The 26,178-nt window shown below is 38.5% G+C and overlaps 1 protein-coding gene across 2 annotated transcripts; it reads right to left on the bottom strand.

The window, feature by feature from the left end:
• Positions 1–500: 500 nt before the first annotated feature.
• LOC146468601 (phosphatidylinositol 3-kinase regulatory subunit alpha-like) lies at positions 501–26,099 on the bottom strand. 2 transcript variants are annotated; one of them, XM_085124292.1, is made up of 24 exons: positions 25,687–26,099; positions 23,292–23,351; positions 22,945–22,992; positions 21,764–21,879; positions 20,669–20,884; positions 20,274–20,316; positions 19,192–19,398; positions 17,988–18,164; positions 16,826–16,966; positions 15,974–16,076; positions 15,251–15,346; positions 15,075–15,163; positions 14,467–14,578; positions 13,560–13,655; positions 11,258–11,447; positions 9,573–9,707; positions 8,208–8,326; positions 7,385–7,561; positions 7,054–7,113; positions 6,773–6,802; positions 6,221–6,262; positions 5,663–5,713; positions 4,237–4,332; positions 501–2,868 (listed from the first exon to the last, which is right to left on the bottom strand). In XM_085124292.1, the coding sequence occupies exons 1-24, from the start codon at positions 25,967–25,969 to the stop codon at positions 2,676–2,678; spliced, it is 2,880 nt and encodes a 959-aa protein (XP_084980418.1). In that variant the 5' UTR covers positions 25,970–26,099; the 3' UTR covers positions 501–2,675. The 2 variants fall into 2 exon arrangements, with proteins under 2 accessions (XP_084980418.1, XP_084980419.1); XM_085124293.1 differs by having other exon boundaries at positions 9,573–9,710; positions 11,267–11,447.
• Between the last annotated feature and the right edge of the window lie 79 nt (positions 26,100–26,178).

Raw genomic sequence — 26,178 nt, 5'->3', positions numbered from 1 at the left:
TCTCTGGAAGACCGTTGTTAACCTATGCAGGGCTTAATTGGGGAGGCGGGGGGGAGGGGGTTGGGGAACGAGTAATATTATAGGGAAAAAGTCGGGGGACTAGGAGGGGTTGTCCTTGCATTTTTTCCTTCCATTTCACGCTCCCAAATGACCCTCATTAATTACACCTTCTAAACAGTCCTGACCATTGAAGTTTTAAGCAACTCACTCAGTCATGGGCAACAGTTTACTGTCGGATAAACTGGCCCAAGTTCTTCAAAGAGCGGATAAGTCGCTATCCAAGTAATAAAATGTATTGGTTGGAAACATTTTATCCCCTGGATAGCAATTTCTCCACCGGATAGAGTTATCCATTCTTTGAACAACCGAGGCCTCGTCTTCACGCTTCAAATCTTCGGCAACAAACCTCTTCACTAACGTATAACTATTTCTGATTTATAGTTGTTTTTTTCCCGAGAAGTAAGATTAAAACCTGGGAAACGACACAACATACAACCGCAGAAAAAAAAACGATAATTTATTCATTATTTTCATTTCTAAAATTTACCTTGTTTTTACTTGATTCAACAAGAATAAAAAGAACTTTAATTTCATTACAAAACTAGAAATCCTGACGCATATAGCGTGTTACTAATACTGCAGAATTATTTTGTTCCAATAAAGTTTTGTCAAAAAGAAGTCAAATTTCCTCTTGCAATATTAATAGGTTAATATGGGGAAATAGGTAGAGAGAATACAGAAAATGATCATCAACCGGGTGATATTGTGATATAAGCACAGCCTACCTTGAACCTATCTAAATATAAACACACATAAACACAACTCAGCTATGAAAAAGATTGTTCTACAAGAGATCAGCTAACAACTAGAATTTAACCCGTTTCTAATTTGTCCAACGGCGTTCTCGGATCTTTTCGCTGTTCGAGAAGCGAGAAGACCTGAGTACGAGAAAATTTCAAGATTTCTGGTCCTAACCAAATGGAATGCAGTCTCTCGCAAAGGCGCAGGCGCGAGATTTCCGTGCATGCGCAATCACTGCGTGCGTACCTTCGCATGCAAGTAGTTTGCGTTTACCTTCTCAAACTCATTAATAATTCATCAAGCCAAAACAAAGCAAATCATTGCCGTGAAGGAGGTTCAGAAATGTGATCTAATTATCATAAAATTTTGTGAACTTTTGCTTCGAATTTTTCCAAGAATTATCAATAGTTTTGAGAAGCCATATCAAACACTCGAGAGAGTGTTTCCTCCTATTTCCAAATACCTTGAAGTTGGTTAAAAAAAACTCGGCTGGGCCTCGTTTTTCCAGCCTACTTCTCGGTGTTTGGAAATCGGAGGAAACAGTCTTCCTCGTGTTTGATGTATTACTAGATACACCCTCCATCGTGGAAACACGACATGTAATTTGTTTTCTTGCTAACAAATTTAGATCAATCCGTTCTAAAAAGCAGTGATGTTTCGAAAAACAACACACTACAACTTTAAAATAGCGTTCTACTAGTTTTCCATAAAATACAAGAGGCTGTGCTGTTTGTCAACAACAGAGAAAACAAATTTCAAAGTAAAAGGAATTGTTAGAGAAAACACCTTTCGCCCTTGTTTCTTTCCTAATTCTAATTTCTAAGAAGCATATTCTAAGCTCAAGACGCGATTTTGCACCTTTTATATTCACAAAAAATTACAAAAAAAAGATACAATGGTCCTAAGCGATTGCACATAGAACAATAATTTACAATTTACTGCGGATTATACTGATGTCACTTGACCATTTCGAATTCCAAAACGTCGGCATTACACTACGCCGCCGTTACTCCAAAAGACAGCCTTGGTTCAGGTAATTTGATTCTTTGATTGATTTGAGTGTTTGAGTCTGCGGAAAAAAAGTCCTGAAGTGTGACCGTTCAAATGACACTAAGCTACTGAGCAGTACTTTACTGTGGTGCTGTTTATACAAGTTGGTTCTTACTAACGAGTCCGTGGATGAAAACCTGAAATGTGATCATTCAAATTGCACTATGGTGCAACGTAATTTTTTGTGCAAGGTTCTACCTTTTCAATCTGTGCACACTAAACTTTAGTGTGTGACCATTCAAATAAAAGCTACTGAGCAGTACTTTCCTGTGGTGCTGTTTATTATGCTGTAAAAGATGGCTCTAACTTTCGTGTCCGTGGATGAAATCCTAAAGTGTGACCATTCAAATGAAAGCTACCGAGCAGTACTTTCCTGTGGTGCTGTTTATTATGCTGTAAAAGATGGCTCTAACTTTCGTGTCCGTGGATGAAATCCTAAAGTGTAAACATTCAAATGAAAGCTACTGAGCAATACTTTCCTGTGGTGCTGTTTTTTGTTTTACCCTGTACAAAGAGGGGTGAGTTTTTGGTTCTGTGGTTAGAATTCTCAACTGAATGCGGCCACTCAAATGATACATTATAGGCTGTGCTTTCTTGTGGTGCAAGCTTTGTACGTTTTCAAACTAACACATGTCGGCTCTAGGAAGTAAAAGGGTTTAAGAGCATCCGTTTTTACAACGTCAAATTCGCGAGTCCACGTGAAGTCAAACTGACTCCACCTAAAACGACGCGAAACCAAGTTGCCTTTCGAAATATCCACAAGGTACTCCCCTCATCCACCAGCAGAATATCCTTTAGGTATTGGTTTCACCTCTCCACCCCTGTTAGTTAATGGCTGGATCCCCCACAGGGTACATGAGAGTAGTGTCGAGGTCAGGATTGTGGACCTGAAGGGAGGTGGTGTGGTAGTATCGCACTAGATCACATAAAGTCCGATGATTGGTGTAATTCACAGCAAAGCCATAACCTCCATTAGCTCCCCCTATTATTGCTATGTGTTTTATACTGTCTTTGTGCCTGGAAAAATAAAACAATAATAATAATAATAATAATAATAATAATAATAATAATAATAATAATAATAATAATAATAATCTATCGTACGCATGAGAATGAGAAAAAGCGCCTGTACTCAAGGAGAGTTCTCGACATTGAGCATGGAAAATTTACACCTTTGGTCTTCACTACAACCGGCGGAATGGGCAATGAATGTTTGAGATACCATAGTCGATTAGCGGGGCTGATTGCTATCAAGAAAGGGGAGCAATATGCCAAAACCATGTCATGGATCAGATGCCGAATTTCATTCGCACTGTTAAGATCTGCACTCGTCTGTCTTAGAGGTTCTAGGACATTAAGAAGAATTCAACGTGATATCAAGAACGCGGACATTGACATTGAAACTGCAGAAGGGGCCATTTGAGAGATGCTTATTTTGTTTATTTTTTTTTTCTTTTCTTTTTATCAAGTGGAACTGATTTTAAAATACCGAATTTAATTTTTTAAAAAACTTCATGACATTTGTTTTGTTTTTTTTTCTTTTTCTTTACCAAAACATTATTGCTTGGAAATATTATCTTTCTTTTTAATCGAAATGAATTGAATTGTGAATAGGTTTTTTAATAGCTTTTTTTTTATATACTTTTAACTTGTAAATAGCAATTTGAGTGGAATATTTTAATAAAGAATTATTATTTAATAATAATAATAATAATAATAATAATAATAATAATAATAATAATAATAATAATAATAATAATAATAATTAGAAGTTCGGAGGTTAATTGTAAATTTGTAATTTGTAATTCAGTCGTTACATTGATTGGCTACGGCTGGCCGCCTAATCATTTTTAAGTAATCTGGGCATCCAGAAGTTTTTACTGCCACATAATAACTGATAACGACGACGACGACGACGACGATGATGATGATGGTGATGATGATGATGAATTATACAATTTAGGGGTTTAGCACTGATTCACAGTATTTTGGATTATTAAGCACTAATTTGAAAACGGTTACCTTTCGTTTATTTGCCGTACACGTTGAGAATCGGATAAGGTGGTTAGTTTCTAAAGACAATACGGCGCTGCGTCGGTGGGGAGTAGAAACGAATGTTTGGTTTATCAACAGAGTTAATAATTAAAGGTAAACTGGCCACCGTGTGAAAAGAGATTCGAGTGCTGACGTTTCGAGCGTTAACCCCCTTGAATTCACTCTGACGAAGGGCTAACGCTCCAAACGTCAGCACCCGAATCTCTTTACGGTGGCCAATTTACTTTTAGTTATCAATTCTGTTGATAAACCAAACACACGTTAAGAATCCCTTGTATCGCCATAGCTTACTTTAGAAAAAAAAATACATGGACAATGAAGTTGACTTACTTAAGGGCAAGAGCGTACTGTCCATCTCTGTTTGTGCTTTCTCTGATCACGAAAGTACCATCAACTTTGTTGATTAAAAGATCTTTGACCTCATCTCTGTTGAACAATTAAGGTAACAGGTAACTTATGTCATCACAACGGCGTGGAAAGCAAGTCACTGATACTCTTCTGGGAAGTTAGTCCATCCCGGGGTCACTCCCAGCACTTTTTTTCGTTGTCATTCATTTTTACACCGGGGTAGGGAACGAAACTCTGGTGTCAGGTATGTTAACTCAGTCACCCCACCCGTACCCATAGCCTCTTACACTGTCACTACTTGGGTCGGCACGAAATCCCTCTTGTCACGTCACTAAGGGAGAGATGTGTTGCGTGACGAACCACATAAGGGTGGGTAAGATAGGTTCTCTTTAATTCCAGATTCAAGATTCTTGAATGGCATACCATGCAAAAGGCATCACTTTTACTGAATATGACTCTATGAAAATATAGTTTACTCTTTGCTTTTGTTTTTGGCATGAGACCAGGATTTTTGCTATTCTAACGAGGTAATGCCTCCGACGTTTCTCGATTTGTTTGTAACTAGTAGTCAAGAACATAGTTATGACACTAGAACAGTAAGTGCTTATCGACCACATGCCTGTCGTACTAATCTTAAACAGTCTACAATTCTTTATCTAGGTCCTAAAACTTGGAATTCTCTTCCAACACATTACAGGTTCATCTAGTTTTCCTACCTTTATTAAACGAATGTACAAGTCAGTTTTATTGACAGAAATAATTCTGATTTGATTTGTTCATGCCGCACATTACGCATCACTATTTTTGTATTTATTGTGTTTTCGAGGTGACCTCTTTATATAAGCCCGATGGTTTCTTGAGGTCTCATCGCCATATCTTTATTGCTCCTTTTGTCTTTGATTAATGTGTTTTATCGCAAATAAAGATGATGATGATGATCAAGTAACTGATTTACAACAAGGGTGAAAACAGTGATTTGAATGGACTGAACATTTGTTGTTAGCAGCTATGAAAAGCTCTATGGACATCACTCCTGGGCCGGGTTGTTCAAAAGCCGATTAACGCTAATCTACGATTAAAAGTTAATCGAGGTTTTCATCTCGCTCTTGAAAAGTGGTTTTAAAGGCTAATTTGAAGCTAAAGGTAAAAAAAAGTCTAAGCCAAAAATGAGGGGCAAAAATCTTTTGGAAGAATCTTTAGCGATTAGTAATTAAACTCGAATCAAAGTTCACGTTAATCCAGGATTAGCTTAATCGGGCTTTGAACAACTGGGCCCTGGTCATAAGATCGACATGAATGCGACCGGTCCTAGAACTAGAATCTCCGCCTCAGTTATTTGCTTTTCAACCGCTTTGGCACAAATTTGAAGAAGGGAGACAAGTATCGTTGCATAGTACTGTTTCTTTACCTGCTTAGTTTTCCACGTAACCACTTTGATTCAGACAGATCCACTTCAGGGCTGCAAGGACAACGACAACATACACTGTTACCTCACGCACGATTCACACAAATTCACCAAGTCAGCTGATTCAAAATAAAAAGTAAAAAGGCGCCTTTTTTTTTCTTTTGAAAAAGCCATCTTTTACAAGTAAAAGTTTCGTAATACATTAGCAAGTGAAAATTAACGATAAAATCGACCGACGTTTTGAAAATGGTGTCATGGCGACTCCGAAGCGTCGTTCATTTTATCTTTAATTTTCACTTGAATAAGCTATTTGTTGTCCCATGAATTGTCCATCAGCCTACAAAAAAATACTTTAATATTATAACTGCGGTAGGAAGGTTGTATACACACAGAAACGTCAGTGAAGTGGACTTTCTCTCAGGGACAGTTGAGCAACATAACACGCGCGAACGAGCGAAAATCATCTACCGCATGTCCTCGCGTGTTTTAAGACTGAATTGAACTCTCTATGCTCATTACAAAAGTATTATCTTATTAGGGAAAGTGTTAAACAGCTCTTACACATCGTAAATGCCATCCTCTTCAGGGTTTCCATTCGGCATGCTATAAAAATAACAAGCACAACTTAAGAATTAGAGTACTGGCCGAGACTTAAAATCTAGAATACCATTGTGTAGAAGGAGGATTAAACACCAGTTTTTTTTTCCAGACTTAAGTGTCCCCAGTTAGCGTGGTCTTATTAGGGAACTTAACCTCAGACGTTTTTGAGCCACAGACGGCAAACGGAAATCTAATTTTTCCTTTTTTTGGAGCCTTTTCACGCCATCGCGTTTGTAACGTCAAGCCACATCATCAACAAGAGCTTCTCCTGTCCGTGGTAAGGAGCAAAACCACGCCAAAAAAGAAACATTCGACTTCCTGTTGCCGTCCGTGGCTCACGAACGTCTGTGCTTAAGTTCAATGTATGTTAACCGCATGCGACACTGTAACTGATTAGGTTGCTATTGCTTCGCTTTTTGGAAAAAAATGAATAAGATAAAACTGCGTAATACGGCTCTACCACTGCCCCCGATAATCACCACACAAACTAATTCAATGACATGCAAAACTCACTTGGCTAGAACTCCATTTCTTTCACTTCCTCTGCAAGTAGAAGAAAGAAGCAACGGCGCTACATTAATATCTGCTCATGAAGGAAAGATCTTGTTTTCAAGTAAAATTTTTGGTTTTATGTTGGATGAAAATGTGTTAAAAAAAAGTCGAACAAGCTGTCTTTGTGATCAATTAGGACTCCGGAACAAAACAAATGAGTAATCCTAACTTGACTTTTGCGCGATTTCCCGAGCTCAACTAAACTGCTTTATTTATAAAAGTGCAGATAAAATTACACTTACTCTTCACCAATTTTTTCCTTGACCCGGTCTATCTCCATTCCTTTTTCTGTTGTGAGGATTCTACAGACAAAAATAAAAATAAACAAATCAATAACAATAACAACAACAACAAGGATGATGATAATGCTGGTGATGATGACGATGATCACTGCAATAAATTGATACGGCATGATTTTTAAAAAAATGAATAAAATAAGACTCCGTGAAATTGTAATCGCAATTTTTGTCCCGTCTGCAAGCGAAGATAGCTTATGGCCTCCATGTTTCTCAGCAGTCATTTCAGGAGCGCAAAGCTCTAGGATCATCCCTGTCGCACCGTGGCAGTACTTACAGGTAATATTGTTGTTTGCTTCTCTGTAGCTTCATAATGTCTGGTTTGATGCTGTTCATTCGCTTGTTCAGCGTGCGCGTCTCCTCCATCTTGTTAGCGACTTTCTTTTCCAGAGTCATCAAGATGCCGGTCGCTTCTTGTTTCTTGTGCCTCAGTAACTCGAAGTTCTGGCGGAGTCTGTGATGGCAAGCGAACTGAATGAGTGCTTTGGCTTTGCTTTATTTCCTTTTGTGATTGGTTACCTAATTCGCGCCAAACTATCAACCAATGAAAAGCAAAGCCAAAACCAATCATGCCTCGCTCGCACGCGTTTTCCCGCGCTTGGCGCCGGTTACACGTATTTCATTCAAATTCTGATTGGCTCATTGTACTTGTTACAGGCCTTTTTACATCTGTTCTGATTGGTTGGAGTGATCACTGAGTAGTACTTTCCCGTGTTGCTGTTTATTATGCTGTACAAGGTGATTCTAACTTTTGAGTCTGTGGGTGAAATCCAAAAGTGTGACCATTCAAATGAAAGCTACTGAGCAGCACTTTCTTTGGTGCTGTTTATTATGCTGTACAAGGTCGTTCTTACTTTTGAGTCTGTGGATGAATTACTAAAGTGCGACCATTCAAATGAAAGCTACTGAGCAGCACTTTCTGTGGTGCTGTTTATTATGCTGTACAAGGTGCTTCTAACTTTGGAGTCTGTGGATGAAATCCTAAAGTGTGATCATTCAAATGAAAGCTACTGAGCAGTACTGTCCTGTGGAGCTGTTTATGATTCAGTAGAAGGTGAGTTTTAATTCTCATGTATTATATTTTTATGTTAGCTACTCACATTGCTCTATGTTGAGGTGGAGCTTCTTTCTGGGTTTTTTCATGTAGTATCATCTGCTCATCAATCATTTTCACGATTTCTCGATGAGCATCAATTTCTTCATGAAAGTCTGTAATTTCCTATTAAAATATATCAAACAAATCAATGCGTTTATTTGCTTCTTCATTCTTTCGTTTTTTCACAAACTCTCTCATCCATAATTTCGTTTGTTTGTTAGCTTCCTCGTTTGCTCGTCTTTAAGTTATTTGTTCATTCATTTGTTAATTCGTTCATTTCCTCGACACTTGATTATTCACATAATTGTTTGTTTCTCAACTAGTCTGTTCGTTCGCTCGTTCGCTGGCTTATTCATCTGTTCACTTGCTCATCTGTCTGTCTGTCTGTCTGTCTGTCTGTCTGTCTGCCTGTCCGTCCGTCCGTCCGTCAGTTCGTTTGCTCGCGCCTTCCTCTGTTCGTCAGTTTATTGTTGTTCATGCTCCCGTTCACTCATTCGTCCTCTCGTTCATTTCTTCTCCCTTTCGTTCACTCTTCGTTTGTTCGTTCGTCCTTTGTTCATTCAGTCGTTCATATGCTCTTTCGCTCGTACCTGCGCACGTGCGACGTTTCCATAAGTATAGAGTAGGGACCTTAAGCAGAGACGACGACGACGAAGACGAAGACGAAACTTAAAAAATTACCTTCGCGTCTTCTGAATAAATTCGCGATGATTTGTAATCTCTATTTGTGCAATGTAGCCGAACTATCGAGGAGCTAACGTCGTAGGGGCGCCTTTAAAGTTCAGAAAGAGAAAGGAAAATTAATCATCATGCGTTCACGTTCTCCATAAAACCTTAAATTTGGTCATTTCACGTTGCTGTTTTGCACAGGACGACAAAGAAATGTACCAAAGTGTATAACGCACGTGCAGAGCCAGAGTTTTGCTAATTAAAACTATTGTTTTCTGACGTTCTCGTTGACGTCGATGTCGTCGCTGCGTAAGGTCCCTAGTGTTTTCACATGACGTCACAACGGCCATGTTGGTGTCCCAAAACAAAGAAATGGCGGCCATGTTGGTGTCCCAAACTAAACCTCTGGGAATTGAACTCTATTTTTATACAAATACTTTCTTTTGTTTCAGTAAACCAACGTGAATGAAAACGCTCTATAGGGTCGTTTGTTCACAGCCTCGTTGCCAGACCCTGGGAACGAGGTTGGTTTGTTCGTTGGTTTGTCTGTCCATCCTTTCGCTCAATCAGCGTGATGTATACTTCGTGTATGAAAATTTGAAGAGAGAGAGGGCGGTTTGAGGTATGGAAACAAGTGTTAACCCCAGCCAACCGCTTCTTGATACCAAATATTAAATACAACAATAATTGTATAACTGACCTGTTCTGATTGGACAAATTCGTTGTGAATCAGTTCATAATCATCCGATTTCTGCATAAATTCCTTGTGCACGGCTTCCAGTTTTTCTAAATAGATTCGCGTGTCCTCTCCGTAATTTCCTCCCATGACGTCATCCTCCTTAAAACACAGAAACAACCATTGAGGACAGCTAGTGTATTGGGGTAACGCTTCTCAGCGTTGCATGACAAACATCACGCAACGCAACACCAACACTGAGAGGGACCAATTTAGCAGCCCCATTAGTAGGTTATAATAATATAACATGTAATGATCAAGTAATATATCAAACACGAGGAAGAGTGTTTCCTCCGATTTTCAAACACCGAGAAGTACGTTGGAAAAACGAGGCGCAGCCGAGTATTTTTAACCAACTTCGAAGTGTTTGGAAATAGGAGGAAACACTCTTTCGAATGTTTCTTATAGCTTCCCAAACTATTGATAATTCTTGGAGAAATTCGAAGCAAAAGTTCACAAAATTTTATGATAATTAAGATTACATTTTCAAACCTCCTCCACGGTAATGATTTCCTTTGTTTTGGCTTGATGAATTATTAATGAGTTTGAGAAGGATTAGTAAAGTGCGTTCTATTGTGAGTTCTCACTCACAATAGAGTGGTAGAGCACTGCACCGGCATCGCAGAGGTCATGGGTTCGAATCCCGTTCAAAATTTGTTCATGCTTTCTTTTTTAAGTTGCGTACTAACTGCGAGGATCTTTCTTCTATCTAAAAAGGTTATTGTTAACAAAACTGAACCATTATTTCAACGTTTCCATCAATACAAACTTACTGAAGATGTTTTATAGTTTTACTGATACTAAAAATAGTTCAAATCATTAATAATTCATTAGCCCATTGACCTCTCTTAATGGTCGATAAAACATCACGAGCAGTGGTTTTAAAACCCGTTCAAAAACTCATCAATAATTCAAAAGCCCGTTGACCTATCAAATGGTCGATAAAACATCACGTGCAGTGGTTTTAAAACCCGATAAAACATCCCCCTTATTAGTTTGCGGTGCTTAATGTTTTTCTCGTATGCTAATTTCCAACGTTCACAAAAGCATCATTGTTATGAACTCTCTTGACACACGCTTTTCCAGGAATGTTTTTGAAACCGTTCAAAAATCTCGCAGCACGTGTTTTATCGGGTCTTAAACCACTCCGCAGCGCCTCGTGGTTTTAAATACGATTTAACACGGACCCGCACTATAAAAGGAACCTTGCGCTGGCCAAGCCAAGCCGCCAGTCATTTCATTGTAGACACTGAGCTGTTGACATCGCAGACTCCGTGCGGCAAGATACAATAGAATATTGGCAGAATAAATTTGAAATTCATAGGTGTATTTGCCTCGTGAATAAAGCTAGAGATTTTATAATTTGTTTTTACGGCTCAGTTGCAATATATTTTGTCCAAAATGTTATTTTAACAGCTTAGGTTATTTTTCCAACACACGTTTGGCTTTTTTTCTTGTAATACCGATTCCAAAACGTTGACAACGTTTACTTTCAACTTGCTCACAATGTCCTTCTTCCCTAGTGTGACGTTGAAGCAGTGATTTTGTGACAAATGTAAGAGGTGCTATCCCTTTTATAGTGCGGGTCCTTGTTTAAACACTGCTGCTCGTGTTTTATACATTACGTGACATTACTCCTTCAAGAATACTGCATCTACCTGCTCATATTTATGGAGAGGCCTTTGTAGTTTTACATCCAGTTTTGGGTTGTACGATGCCAGTGATCTGGTTTTGTAGTAATTTATGAGGTCAACAACAGACGTGAAAGTCAGAGGCTCTGAAAATCCATAATGGCCTTCCTTGTGTAAGACACGAATGAGCTTGTTTACTCCTCCTTTCCTGAAATTGAAGGAAATTTTATCAACCATTTAAAAGACTACAACTTAAGGACGACGCCTCCTAAAAGAAACTAGATATTTTTGCGCGGTTTATGTCTATACCGCGACAAGGCAGATCTTAACAAGGGCTTTTAAAACTTAGCGGTAACCAAATTGAAAACTTTAAATTACCTCTGAAAAATGCATGGTTATCCCCTGCCATTTATTTCTTTTTTCAACAGTCCTTGCTAAGATCTTCTCTTTCTTCATTGTTATAAACCACACAAAACTACGTTTAAATCGGAAGGCACTGTTCTTAGAAAAACACGAGTTTCTAGGAACATCCCGTGATGCGCAGAACGCATGCGCAATAACAAAAGGATGCAAAGTCCCTTAAATAGACTGTGCATCACGTTTCGGCAAATACTACAATCATGACATGTTGACGGTTGCCATTTGCCCCAAGAAAAACTCGTGGATTTTAGCTCTAAATAGTGCAAAGAAAATTTTGCGAATTACGCACCATGTTGCCGTTTTCCTTGAAGAGCGATGCTACATTGTTAAGTTTTTTTTTTGTTACACGCTTCTACACGCCGCTGGTGCATAATTTCACCGGAAGTCACGGAGAGGACACGCAACATTAAGAGCACTCTTCTTGGATGAACATGTTTTAGACTTGCAGCACTGTTGTCTACACGAAGCGAATTTCAAATGGATGTCAAAAGTAACTCGTATTTACTTTGTTTTTATCAAATTACGGTTTGTGATTGGCTAAAAAAAATTGCGCCATTTTCTCAACCAATCAAAAGTAAATGGTGGTTCAGGGTTCAAGTCAAAGTGCTAAAGTGAACCCATGAAAATCCTACTGAGAGTTAGCCCCAGTAAGGAATGAGAGACCGCACAAGACAAAGGACGGGAATTAAACCCACGACTTCCAGATTTGATTAGGGAGTTTAAAGCCACCGTTACACGTTGAAACTTTTAGCTGAAACTTGTGTGCAACGGCGCTGCGAAACAAGTTTCACGAAGTGGCGTTACACGGTGAAACTCTTGTTTTTTTTTCTTTTTCATCACTGCGACCGTTGCGAGCCGTTGCAGAAGTAGAAAGCGGTTCTACTTTTCGTGAAACTTGTCTCGCAACGGAAGGTCGAAAAAGTTTCACGAAACTGACCATGTTACACGGTGCAACGCCCGCTGAAACTTGTTTCGCAGCGCCGTTGCACACAAGTTTCAGCTAAAAGTTTGAACGCGTCACGGCGGCTTAAGCAGATACAACGACGGCAACAAGAACGCCATAAAACAGTAGCATTTAATTAGCAAAACAATGTCCTGCAGGCGTTATAAATTTTGGTTCTTTGCCATCCTCGTCAAAACAACAACAACGCGAAATGAGTAAATTTATGGTTTTGTGGAGAACGTGAGCACATGACCACAAATTTTATATTATGTCTCAACTTAAGCGCCGTTCCTAACAATTCTTTTCCCGGATAGTTCGGCCACATTGTACAAGTTGAACGAATTGGAATAACCGCGAAGCAGTGTAAGTAACGCGAGCTTAGATTTTCAAGCGACGTTTTCGTTGGCGTTGCCGTCGTGGTTGCTTAAAGTTTCTACTGTCCGTTACTCTACCGACTGAGCTACGAGGCTAAATGGGAACAGGTCGTGGATGATCATGGTGGTAATTGCGGCGATGTGAATATGAAAGGGTACAAACGAATGTTGTGTCATTTCCGCCGAGATCAAAGATTTTTTTCTTTGTCTCGTGCGGTCTCCCATTTCCTTACTAGTGCTAACGCCCAGTAGGAATTTTTACGGGTTGACATAGCACTTTAACATACACTACATAGTTAATTCTCTGAACCAACATCTGTGTCTTTGGTGCTAGCGGCACAACATTCATTTGCACCAATCAGAAGTAAGACCAATTAACGAAAGCCAATCAGGTCTTTGTCGCACGCGCCGGTTTTCCCGCGCTTTGCGTCATGTATTTGCTTCGAGTTCTGATTGGTGCATCATGTTGTTTGTGTTTGTTAGGATTTCTACACAAATTCTCCTACCTAGCACTACAACAAATACTCAGAGAACAGTAAGGAGAAAATGATAGTTCATATTGCAGCTTGCAGGCATAGCATACCTTAATGTCAGTGTATACTCCCCAGGAAATCGTCGCGAATCACGAACGATGAATGTACCATCAGGCTCATCTTTTAACCTCTCGCTGACTGTCTCTCTGCGTTGAAGAAAAACAAACAGACAAAATACTGTAGTTGTTTACCATTTTCCAAAAAAAATGCGGAATTCCAGTTGTGATGTAAATGACACACCACGCTGTTTCAGTTGATCCACGGAAAAATTACCGGGGTTATGAACGGAACGTCTGAAAAATAGTCTGTTTTTTCTCTCCCCTCCCCTCCTCCGTTATTCCATTCTTGTCCTATTATCTGCGTGTTGAAAACGCAAAAACACGGACGACACCCCCACCCCCCCCCCAAAGAAACGCTTGCTACACAGGCTATATGTACACCTGACCCCCCCCCCCCCCCCTTCACCAGAGCGCCTTCACTTTACAAGCACCTGTCAATCATGCAGGCTAACTGGGATTGAAATGTCCAGATTCTGAGATTAAGGTTCTGTCACTTGAGGATACCTATGTTGACGTGTCTACCAATATCTCTAAACGGTTGCAATATTCATAACTTATACCCACAAACCGCCAGTGTATATCATATACATATATATGTAAGGTATGTATTTATTTATTTATTTATTTATTTATTTATTTCATAAAGTAATCACTTCATTCTCTTAGTATATTCTACTCCCTTTTATAATTTATTTTAGTGTGTCTTTAATCTATTGTATATCTTCTCCTTGTCTTACTCTGCCCGCTTCGATTAGCTTTCGCTACCCGCGGTCCAGCGTATTTAGTAAAAGAAGTTGTATTTCTCTGTATTTATACATTTAATGTATTTATAAATGTAATGTACACTTAATGATGAAATAAATAAAGATTGTTATAAGCGAGATTAATTATCACTTACTTGTTAATCTCTCCCCAGTACCAGGGGCAATCCTCGAGCTTCTCTGTAGATTCAGCAGGTGGTTCCACGTTTTCAGATAGTCTCTTTTTGTTGGTTTTGTCTCTTGGAGGTACTGCCAAGAATAAATTGGTGAAATGAAAAGTCAAGCACACTCATTTAACTGATTTCTTCAGTTGCATATGCACACAATAATTATTATGACCAGGCGGCACTGGAAATGGACTGGCCATGTAATGCCAAAAGATGTCAACGACCTCACCAGAATTGCACTACAATGCACTATAGGTCAGTTGAGAACGATGTACTAATCAGCAAATGACACAGACATACTCAGAAAAAAAATCCGAGTGCTCCTATCAGGAGTTGAATATAAGACCTTCTGATTACTAGTTTGGATGCTCTACCACTGAGCTACAGGAGACTTGGGGAGCAAAGGCCATTAAACTAGGTTCATGGGACAAACATCCTGCATACTGCTAGGAATTGAATGTCAATGTGTGGCATATGCTATGTGCGATGGAAATAATGTGATGGAATATGTTAAGCCTGGTGAACAAATGAGATCAGTTTATCATGATCAAGTCTGTAGTTATTGTACAGGACTGTACCTGGAGGTTTATTCTCTCTTGTCCACTCTCCAGTTGTTATGAGATGGTCTATAATACTGACCGTTACATCATGGTTTGCGACCAACCACCTGTTTAACACAAATGAAAATAATATCTATTGTAATCTTCAGTTGAAATTTAGTATTAAAGCTGTGGAATGGAGGTAAAAAACTTACATGACATTCTGATGACCTGGTCTCAACAGTAGAGGGGCAAATAAAGACGCTAACTTGTAGGACGACATGTCATTCCATTCAACATTCTGGCTGACCCTGCAAAGAAATAAAAGCTTACGATGGCTCTGAACCTCTCTTGCATAATTTTTTTAAACTTTGCAATTTGATACAGTTCTATGATAAAAATGGGGGTCACTGAGCTCGTTTTTAAGTGATAACCTCTTAAAGGTAAAACAAGGGCTGTTTTAACAAGTTATACTGTCGCTATGATAACCCATTAGGTGGGGAAAATGGCCATCACTTGTTGACCAATACTATTACTTTTCTTGGTAATATTATTGTTGTATCAACTGAGCAGTAGTATCGATCCATCAAAATGTAAGTGCTGGAAAGTAATGGAAACCAGCAGGAATGACAAAGTTGGTTCAACAATTGCACAACATTAATTTTGTTACTAAAAGATGTTTAAGCAGTGTTGTGATTCCGGTTTCTTCTTAAGTGCTTGTAGTCTCCTTAAAAAGGGTCCCTAGCTAGCTCAACTCTGATCCCCCTACTTTTCAGTGAAAAGGCTTACATGTTTAATAAACCTGTATGAACACTCATTTGCTAAGCTGCTTACTCTAAAACTAAAAGAGAACCCTGGTGATTTGGTAGAGGAATTTACTGATGGGATCTCATGATAACTTGCTTCATGTTAAATTCCCTTTTATTCATCATTCTGACCTGTAGAGGTGCTCTAAGAGGTACATTAGGAGTGCCTTGTTTTCTGCTGGTAGATCGTCAACTAATTCTGTGATGTTCGCACCAACAGATGCTCTACTCACATCTAAAAAACGAAATAAAGCATGAAGATTATTGTAACTGGTAGTTAAACCATTGAAAACCATTTGCGCATGTATGACATACAGTTGAGTCAGTAATAATATTTGTTAAGATGCAGTACAGTAGGTCTATCAGTGAGTCTCAGGTGCCTGCAAAAAAGCCCCAAGTGACGTCTGATAAATTGGTAGATTCTCCCTCTAAATTGCCTTGTATTTCCTTGGGAAACAAAAGGAGAATTTAACTTTACATCAAAAGTCATTTAGGGTCTTACACCTTCAGCTGGAGCTTTACCTGGTTTCCGTAGCATGAAGAAACCAAGAATAAGCATTTGATTAATTTGCTACAAGTTCTTCCATATTTGCAAGATTACCCCCTGCTCTGCTTATAAAAGTTTTCCACAGTTTGCCATAACCCATTTATACACTTGGGTAAGGTAAAATTTAAAAAATAAATAAATGGGAATTTCAGTGCCTTCCACAGAGCGGCTCTTTCATCCACTGTTTCAAGTTTGAATTAGAATTTGCTAATGTTTGTTTTTGTGGAGGGAGGAAAACCGGAGTACCCAGAGAAAAACCCTCGGAGCAGGGAAGAGAACCAACAACAAACTCAACCCACACTTGGCGGCAAGACTGGGAATCAAAGCCAGGCCACAATGGTGAGGGGCAAGTGCTCTCACCACTGTGCCATCCCAATTTGGCCCAATTTGTTTGAGGAAACACATTCTGACAAAGTATCAGCACTTTATTGACTTACCTTTAAATGTTCTCACAAATGAAAGATAATTTTCTTCAGTAAACACACACGTAGGAAGCTCATTTAAATACATCTTTAGAACTGCAGCAGCACAGTGAGGATTTCTCCATTCCTCATCATCCATGTTTACATTCTTAGCATCTAGAAGTTTAAAATAATTCTGAGAACTTCCTTGTGAAGTGCTTTTTATTACTGAGTAAGCTTCTTCTAGATTATAGAAGGTTTGACAACTTCAATACAACCAATAAGTATGCAAATTATGATCATCTGGGTGAGTGTAGTCCTGAGCAGATTGTTTGAGGTGACATTGACTGATGCTTTGACAACCTGAGCGGAAGTCATCATCAGAGTCAAAATGCCAGTCAATGTCACCTCAAACAGTCCTTCTCAGGACTACACTCACCCAGATGATAATAATTTACATATTTATGACATGACTCCTAGGTTCAAACCATTTACAGTTTTTCATTATCAACTGAGTGATTTCCTTTGGATGGTGATTTTATTGGTTGAGAAATAATTGCTTCACCTGCAAGCAACTGCCTATTATGAAAGCAAATAACTGTTGATCACAATGGCAATTTATTAACAACTTTCCTCTCAGAGTTACCAGAGAGCAATTTAACTTCAGCTTGTTTTAATACTTGAGTAAACAGAACAAAGAAGGGAAACATTGTGCTAATAAGATGACACTAAGAAAGCTCCTTTTGAAGAAAATCCAATCAGAAAAACACGAAGAAAGCAAATCTCAAGCTTCAACAACAGGAAACCTCAAGGCATGTAAGGTTAGCAGTAATTACTTGATAATCTTTGCATGTTGTCATTCAGCAGCATTTTGAAAATAACAATATTGAAGTTCGAATGATTCCTTTTTTTGGAATATTTTTCTTATCCCTGATGATGCCATTGATCGGCGAAAGTTTGGATTTTTAACCTTTAATTTTAAAAGTAGTTAAAGGCCTCATTCAAACTTCAATAAAGTAAATGTTTTTTTTTTTAAATGGACAACTACTTTGAGTTTGTAACAAGACATGTTTCGATCATTCAATGATCATCATCAGTTGTGAGTTCATTAATTTTACAGTTGTGATTCGAATTAACGCTAGCAATGACATAACACATAGTAATATTAGAAATGACTTGGTTTACAACAACATCTTACTTTGATTCAAAGCAGTTCTAAGTGAATTCTTCTCACTTCCAGATGGAATAATGCTGTGGATGCCAAGTGTTTTTAGACCACCTTTTTCTATAGCTTGTATACATTTCATCACTACAGTGGGTGCTGGTTTTTGCAATGGACGAAACTGTGTTCCCAGCTCTGCACCAAATACTGGAACTACAGAATAAAATAATAAAAACAAATCAAGATAAAGGGGAAAAAACTCACTGCATTAGGGGGTGTTTACATGAAATACTAGCAAAACTTTCATTCCGGTACAAGTTCACTCCGGTTCCCTCTTGTGGCTCCGTATTCGCTTATATGATACCAGCACAAAATCTCATACCAGAGCAAGTTATACTGGTGCGAGTTCAATGCAGTAACTGTGCTGGGGCGAGATTTTCATTGCAGTACGAAAACTCATTCCAATGTCATGTAAACGTGGAACAACTGTTTGGTCCTGCACGAAATCACTCTCCTGGGAATCTGGAACAGGCAGCGCATGGGTAGTCTGACATCCAATCCAGGATCTATGATGTCACAATCACGTCAGCCACCACAAAGTGTCCCTTTATGTAAACATGGAATGAAACCTTATCCCTTCTCGAAACATGGTATGAAAACACGTCACACCAAAATGAAACTCGCACCTGTGTGTTTTCACATGTAAACACCCCCTAAGTGTCACTGTTCATTACATGAAGTCCAGTAGTCTTTCATCAAGTAGAGTAAATAGTAGAGAGCACTGCCTTTTTGAATACTCAGTCAGGGGTTTCATTACGGACAGTGCCTCCTAATACAGAAGTGTTTTTGCGCAGTTTAGGACTTTGCAGGAAAAGCTGATCTTAGCAAGGGCTACTGGAATCCAAAAACAAAACTGGGGATAGCAGTGCATTTTTTAGAGATAATTACTGTAAGTAATGATAATTCTAAAAAGCTGTGAAATACACAGCAATGTACGGCATTTTTTTTGCAAATTGAACCTCAACTATCTCTGAAAAATATGTGGTTAGCTCCAATTTTCTTTTTGAATTTCAATAGCCTTTGCTAAGATCTGCTATTCCCACATAGTTATAAATCATGCAAAAATATTCCTGTATTAGTAGGCGCCGCCCAAAGGAAACCTGTTCAAATTTCTCGGAACATCTAGAGATGCACAGAATGTATGCATAGTAACAAAAAGAGGCAAAGTTACATAAATTACCTTCTGTATCACTTTCTCTCCTTTTCCTGAGTCTTCTTCTCGGACACACAACAACATTGTCAAACATACATTTCCTGTGACATTGAAAGCCACACTCGGAGCACTGAACGCCTTGTCGATACAATCCCCACAAGCATTTGCCACACTTGTCACACCACTGCAGTGTCGGGAAGTTCTTTTCTTTGAAAAAATGACCACCCTTGGAACCTGAAATTGAAAGAAAAAATTATTTAAGGACCACATGGGACTTTAGTAATATTTACAGTTCAACTTGCCGTTACCCTTTAACCCCTAATATCAAAGAACAAATTCTCCTATCTTGTCCCCATACTTTTCTTATAAAAGTAGTGTGGAGAAGTTAGTAAACTACCAAGAAAATTCACCTTTGCTGATCATATCTTTAATTCTCATGACCTCAGGGGTTGAATAAGCCCTGAAACTACAAGGGGAAGTTTGAAGCTGATCACTGTTAGGGCTTAAGAGGTTAAAAGTGGACACCATTTGAACCGGATTTATACGTCAGAGTCTGATTAAAATAATGAATTGTATTTAGACTCATGCATATCAAGAAAAAAAGACGATGATAGTTTTCTAAAGTTTTTATTTGAGGGAATGTGCGATGTGTCTACTTATTTAACCCTTAAAGACCTAACAGTGATCAGCATCAAGCTTCTCCTTGTACTGTCAATTCTTATTCAACCCCTCAGGTCATGAGAATTAAAAATATGATCACCTAAGGTGAATTTTCTTAATATTTTAATAACTTCTTCCCAGTACTTTTAAAATAAAAGTATGGGAACAAGATAGGAGAATTTGTTTTTTTGATATTAGGAGTTATCATATATTAACTTGTTTGTCCAGTTTTTATGTAGTGGGGAACACAACTAAATTGTGTCTGCTATGAAAAAGGGCCAACACTTGAAACATGAACATCTGAAATTACTTGCTTTGACGTCCAGCATATTAGCCTAAAACTCACTAAATTCAATCATTTTGTGTCCCGAGATAAGGGGGTTCTCTGCTAGCTGAGAAATTTAATATACTGTATGTAGCTGTATAACAAATTTTAACTCTTAACTTACCACTTTTGGCTACTTGATGTCCACTAAAAACTTCATTTTTTCTCTGTTGATGACAAAAAAAGAATGTTATGCTCACGACAAATCAAACAACAGGATAACTATATAATAGTGAGCATTAATTGAAATTCCTGTGGTGCTGTTTATTAACAAGGTGGTTCTAGCTTTTGAGTCTGTGGATAAAATCCTAAAATGTGACCATTTAAGTGAGAGCTACTGAACAGTACTTTCCTGTGGTACTGTTTATTAAAATATGCAAGGTGGTTCTAACTTTTGAGTCTGTGGATGAAATCCCATAGTGTGACCATCCAAATGAAAGCTATATTGAACAGCACTTTCCTTTTCCAAGGAAATGGTGGAAAGTTTTGTCAGATTAGCTCTAAACACCTAATACTTACAGTCTCTGATTCTCCGGTGAACAATTCTTGAACAGCAAGTAGAAGGGACTGTTTATGAGTGCTGTCTGTGATATTCAGCTGACTGAGCAAAACATCAGTGGCCCGTTTCAGCTTTTCTCCAGTTACTTCATTTTCTCTGAAATTCTCAGCATATAGATAATGATTTGTGGCAGCAAGCCAAATCAAGACATCGTCCACTTGCCACTCTTCAGGATCCTATGAGATTTGTTATGAATAACAACTAAAATCAGACCAAAGAATGAGCTGCTGTGATTCTCCGTACACAGTCTAAAGAAAGCAACGCACATTATCACTTTCTCTCAATTTGATAGTCATTCCCCGGCCCTCTCTCTTTTTTAAATTTAAGTGTAATAACTGTAATGTGACCAAATGGGGAAATAAAGCTTGTTGTTGTTGTTCTTGTTTTGTGTTATGTTCTACATGAACTTAACAGTCAGTGCAGGTTCCAGATTATAACTTTCAAAGTCAGGGAGTCAATGAAGAAATTTGAGGGGTCAAACAGCTCTGGTCCTCCCCAAATCTTCTTAAGGTCAGTGTCTACTTTTGTTACTGTGCATACATTCTGCGCATATCAAGATACTCGGGTTTCTTATGGGTGGTGCCTACTAATACAGGGATATTTTTGCGTGGTTTAAAACTATCCGGAGAAAGCAGAACTTAGCAAGTGCTCTTGGTATCCAAAAAGAAAAATTGGGGGTAACCGTGCATTTTTCAGAGATAATAAAGCTTCAATTTGAAAAAAAAAAAAAACTCCATACATTACTTTGTATTTTTAATTACTGTTTTTTAGGATAATTGTTGCTTAATTATCTCTAAAAAATGCATGGCTCCCCCCAATTATCTTATAGGATTTCAATAGCCCTTGTTAAGACCTGCTTCCCTGCATAGTCATAAACCGCGCAAAAATACTTCTGTATTAGTAGGCACTGTCCTTAAGTTTACAATTTAATCTGTCAGGTCAAGAAGCATGCTTTAATTCTCGCGTTTTGACCTGAGATGCCTCTGTTATCTGGAACGCTGACCGTGACCTAGTAAAGAATGTCCATCAGCCTTAAACTTTTGAATAGTACTTACAGTAACAAAATGAATGTAGTCATCATCTTCATCTTCCTGGTCTGGTCTTGTGCGAACTATACAAGGAATATTTGATAACTCTGCGGCACATTTGGGATGCCATGACAAATCACATTCTGTGTGAAACAAAGAAAAGAAAACTTATCTGATGAACATTTGAAGGAGTGCATGGAATAAGACCCTAAGTGACTTTTGATGTAAGGTCAAATTCTCCTTTTGTTTAGCAAGTGAATACAAGGTAATTTGGAAGGAGAATCTAGCAATTTATCATGTAGGGCTTTTGTCCAGGCACCCCTTCATTTCATCATCTAAAGCCTAGTACCGTACCCTAGCCGAGCATTATAAAATGATCATCGCTACAACACTATGTACAGACCTGTTCAGACTAGGGGGCCATGCCAGGGCTTAATGCCCCCACACTGAAAACGACGCTGTTCATCCTCCTTGCTGCATCCCCGGGAGGCATGAGGAAAAAGCACAGGAATTGACAAATCCTGTTCAGACCAGTATGCATGCCAAGGACCGGTGCTCAAGTACTACCCTTTGAAGTAGTGCCCTTGCTTGGACACGGTGTCAAGGTTTTTTTCTTGGACACCAAAAAAAGTGTACGTCCCAAGACGAAACTGAACAAATATGTCAGAAAAATTAGATGTCCTGGGTGGGAATTGTATCCATGAGATATCCTGGGCCCAGTCGTTCAAAACCCGATTAAACTAATCCTGGATTAACGTGAACACTTAAACACTTTGAATAAAGTTAGCTTAAACTTAAACACTTTGATTTCAGTTTAATAACTAATCATTAAAGATTCTTTCAAAAACTGTTGTCCCTCAATTTTGACTTAGACTTGTCTTGAGCGTTAGCTTAAAATTAGCTTTTCAAAAATCACTTTTAATGAATGAGATGAAAACCTCGGTTAACTTTTATTAATGAATTAGCGTTAATCAGCTTTTGAACAACAGGGCCCTGATATTTTGCTGTACGTAAGCACTGAGCTACCAAGGAAATCACTGTGGAGTGACTTGATTATTAGCTCCAGAGTCGAGAAATGAGTACCAGATAAGTTGCTCCCAGCCCTTTGTATTACCAGCCCTTGCCATAATGATTATTAAAGCCAAAACATCAACAGTGCATTGTTTGGTAACTTGCACAAGTAACCTTTATAATCAACTAAAACCTACTTAAACATCTGGAAACCTGGCTTCCAATGCCCCATACAAAATCTTCACCTAAAATAAAACACAATACCTTTGTTAGTGAAAGGTTTCCAAAGTAACCCTTCAAAACAGAACTTGTCCAAAGGATGTGTCCATTTTGGTTTCCATAGTAACTAGACAAACACAACGGTAACTACATTGCTGGGCAGTTCTAACGATGAGAGGCAAAGCTGTTTCTTTGAAATATTTGATCCAGACAAAATAATTTAATAAGGTTCAACAGACCCTAGATATCTGAACATGTAAAATATAGATAAAATATTACACTAGTAGACAGAAAATTTTGAAAATAATATATAAATAACACTCACATTGTGCACACCAAACTGGTTTAGTGGCTGAATTCTCAACAAGGGAATGTTCTGAATCAGCTAAAAAAATGAAATCAAAACAAAAAAATTGAGTTGCAACTTGGCTGTTAACAATCAAAAGCAGCATAGAGAAGTAAGGGAAAGCCATAGAGGATTGAGGCTTTTCAAGAGTTGTTTAAGTTTTCCTCAAGAGAGTGGTTGAGGGATGGAGGTAGTCTGGTTCTCAAAGTTTGGAGTGGAAGTTAGCTATAAAGAGTTTGTTTTCATTTCAAAATACACCTGGAGTATGTTGCGTAGTTCTGGAAAATATGCATCTCTCTCCCCACCCCCACCTCCCTAGAAACATACACACAGAGGGGATTGAAAATTCCAGGGGGTAGGGTGGATCTAAAGGCCAAAACATGTAAAGGCAGGTATAAAACTAAACTGGAATTTACAAAGGGGCAGAGGGAGGGGGGGGGGGTGAGAGGGGGAGGGGTGTCTCAGAAAAAATCGCTTCCATGGAGATAAGGGGTATGATTTTTTTTTTTTACAGAACTACCCTTCAGGCCCCAGTTGTTCAAAGGGTGGATAATTTTATCCACTGGATAGTTCACTATCTGGCAAATAAAATGTGTGCAAGATTTTCCTGATAGTCCTATAGTTTGTGAATAGAGTAGAAGCATATCTCAAATTTAGGAATGGAATTGTATGGAAAACTTGCCAAAAGCATTGGTTGGAGTACATTTGCACCCCTGGATAGCGACTTATCCAGTCGATAAAGTTATCCGCTCTTTGAACAACTGGGGCCAGGTCTACACACTGTAATCACTGGACTTAATGCCAAAACAATCTATAGGTATACAGTGTATTGCAGATAGTGAGGGATGTACCAAGTTGAGCCATCTCCAATAGAACATTACTAGTACTTCTAGTACGATGGAGTGTCAGGTATCGCAGAGTGGGAGCTCTCACATACTAATAGATCTTACAGGTAAGTGAAAAGACAAAAGGCTTCTTGGCAGCAAAATTGACTGCTGCCAGTAATTATAAGAGAGAACTGTATTTCATGCCAAAGTAGTCAAAATTTATTAGAAGTTTCTAACAAAAAATGGTTCCAGAATTGGCCCCCTAAGTTGAAAGACTTTTTGGGGGTTTGAAAATAGTGATCGGGGACTTTTTTTGGCCCCTATAATTCCAACCTCCTACATACTAAAAGTGCATTTTGTGACATTCCTTTCTTTTGCTGTCTTTTATTTATCTTGTTGCGAGCAAGTAACATAATGCTTTGTTAAAGGGGAAGTATCATGGGGTTATTGGTATCTTTTGTTAAAAATAATGAAATATGACCTTCAATCAGCTGCCAAATAATTCTAGAATGAAGAGAGGAAAGAAATCAACTCAATTCTTGAAAGGAACAACTTGTGATCTGTTTTAGCACATTTTGGAAACATAAATGTGAGTACTTGAAAAACATTAACCTAATATTTTTCAAGTTTCAATCCATTCCAACCTACTCTGTCTCTGGCCCGAGGCATTAATCAACAGTTTTGTTTCACTGAGGTGATAATTTATAACAAATCTAGACAATAATTGTCTAGTTTTGTTATAAATGTTTGTCTGTCAGCAGAAACAAAGAAATAATTATATAATTATTTCTTTGTTTCTGCTGACAGACAAACATTTTTGGGTTTTGAAATGACAGCAAATTTGCGTGATACTTCCCCTTTAAAAAAAACGACACTTGTTTCCTACACTGCAACTCTATCAATCATCTCACTGTCTCTTAACCTTTTATGTAACAGCACTGAAAAGAGGAAGCCTTATTCTATAAGCGCCCTGGTTTCTCCTAAGGCTTCCTCACAACTTTCTCTGTAATCTGTTTTCTTCCCCTCAGATTTTTTGTAAGTTGTGTGGTGAAATAAGTAAATTTAAAAAACACTTTAAAAACCCTTTGTGTGAACCTTTAGCCCAAACAAACAGTTCGAAATAACAATTATACTTAGTACACATTTACATATAAAATGAAAGTGTCTTTATGGTTGCTAGGCTTGAGATATGAATGACTCAAAAGCAGTGACATTTATATTTAGACGGATTAATTAATTAAGGAAGAAAAGCCTCGATTCAGACAAGGAATGAGTGTAAAATGTGGTGTTCTTCCTTGCTTCCTGCTTGCAGAAATGATGCGACGCCTGACGGAAGCTAACGAGAATTTCTGCTCAAATTTGTTAATTACCTAAACGCATTCACTTCAACACTACACTAAAACGTTGAATTCTTTTTTCGAATTCTCAAGTAAAAGGAAAAAGATGTTAACTCGTTCCCTTTACTGAAAACGAAACAATCAATAAGTAGCCACTAATACAAACAACTAGCTAATGGATTAACAGCAGTCAGCTAATAAGCCACAAACCTTGAGGCCTTGTCGAGGTTCTAGGTGGTCTGGGTGGAGGGACCGGTGGTTTGTCAATATTTTCTTCCTGGGGAAGCACTTCTATATCACCAATATATTCCACATAAGTGCCAGGAAACTCTCCTACTTCGCCAGTTCGCCTATTTTCCCCAGTTAACCAGTCGGAGCAATCCAAAACAGGCTTGGCTACAATCACAATATCTCCTTTTTGAATAGCAATGTCTCTCCGATCGCGAGGTTCAAAACTGTAAAGAACCCGAAATTGAGCCCAGCCCGAATCCATCTTTAGTACGGGAGACGAACGGACCCAATCAGAGACCAAACACTTTGATTTTTCACCCCATTTCAGTGAAACTCGAGTGTTCTGTTCCAGATGGAGAATAATCTGAGGGACGAATGTCCACCACTCCGTGACGTCACGCACGTTGACAGCGAGAGCCCATAATAAAATCAGTCAGTGGGTAACTCCAATAATTGTAGGCGCAAAGTCGG

The sequence above is a fragment of the Pavona decussata genome, unplaced genomic scaffold (assembly GCF_977016875.1).
Source record: "Pavona decussata unplaced genomic scaffold, jaPavDecu1.1 SCAFFOLD_130, whole genome shotgun sequence".
Classification (NCBI taxonomy): domain Eukaryota; kingdom Metazoa; phylum Cnidaria; class Anthozoa; order Scleractinia; family Agariciidae; genus Pavona; species Pavona decussata.
The sequence above is the reverse complement of the archived record's forward strand: the minus strand, read 5'-3'. Positions and strand labels throughout refer to the sequence as shown.

Coding starts and splice junctions, on each gene's coding strand:
- LOC146468601 (XM_085124292.1), bottom strand. CDS start 25,969: ATGGATTCGGGCTGGGCTCAATTTCGGGTTCTTTACAGTTTTGAACCT. Junction 22,993..23,291: donor ACCAGTTTGGTGTGCACAAT/GTGAGTGTTATT, acceptor GTTTTATTTTAG/GTGAAGATTTTGTATGGGGC. Junction 16,077..16,825: donor ATTTGTGAGAACATTTAAAG/GTAAGTCAATAA, acceptor TTCGTTTTTTAG/ATGTGAGTAGAGCATCTGTT.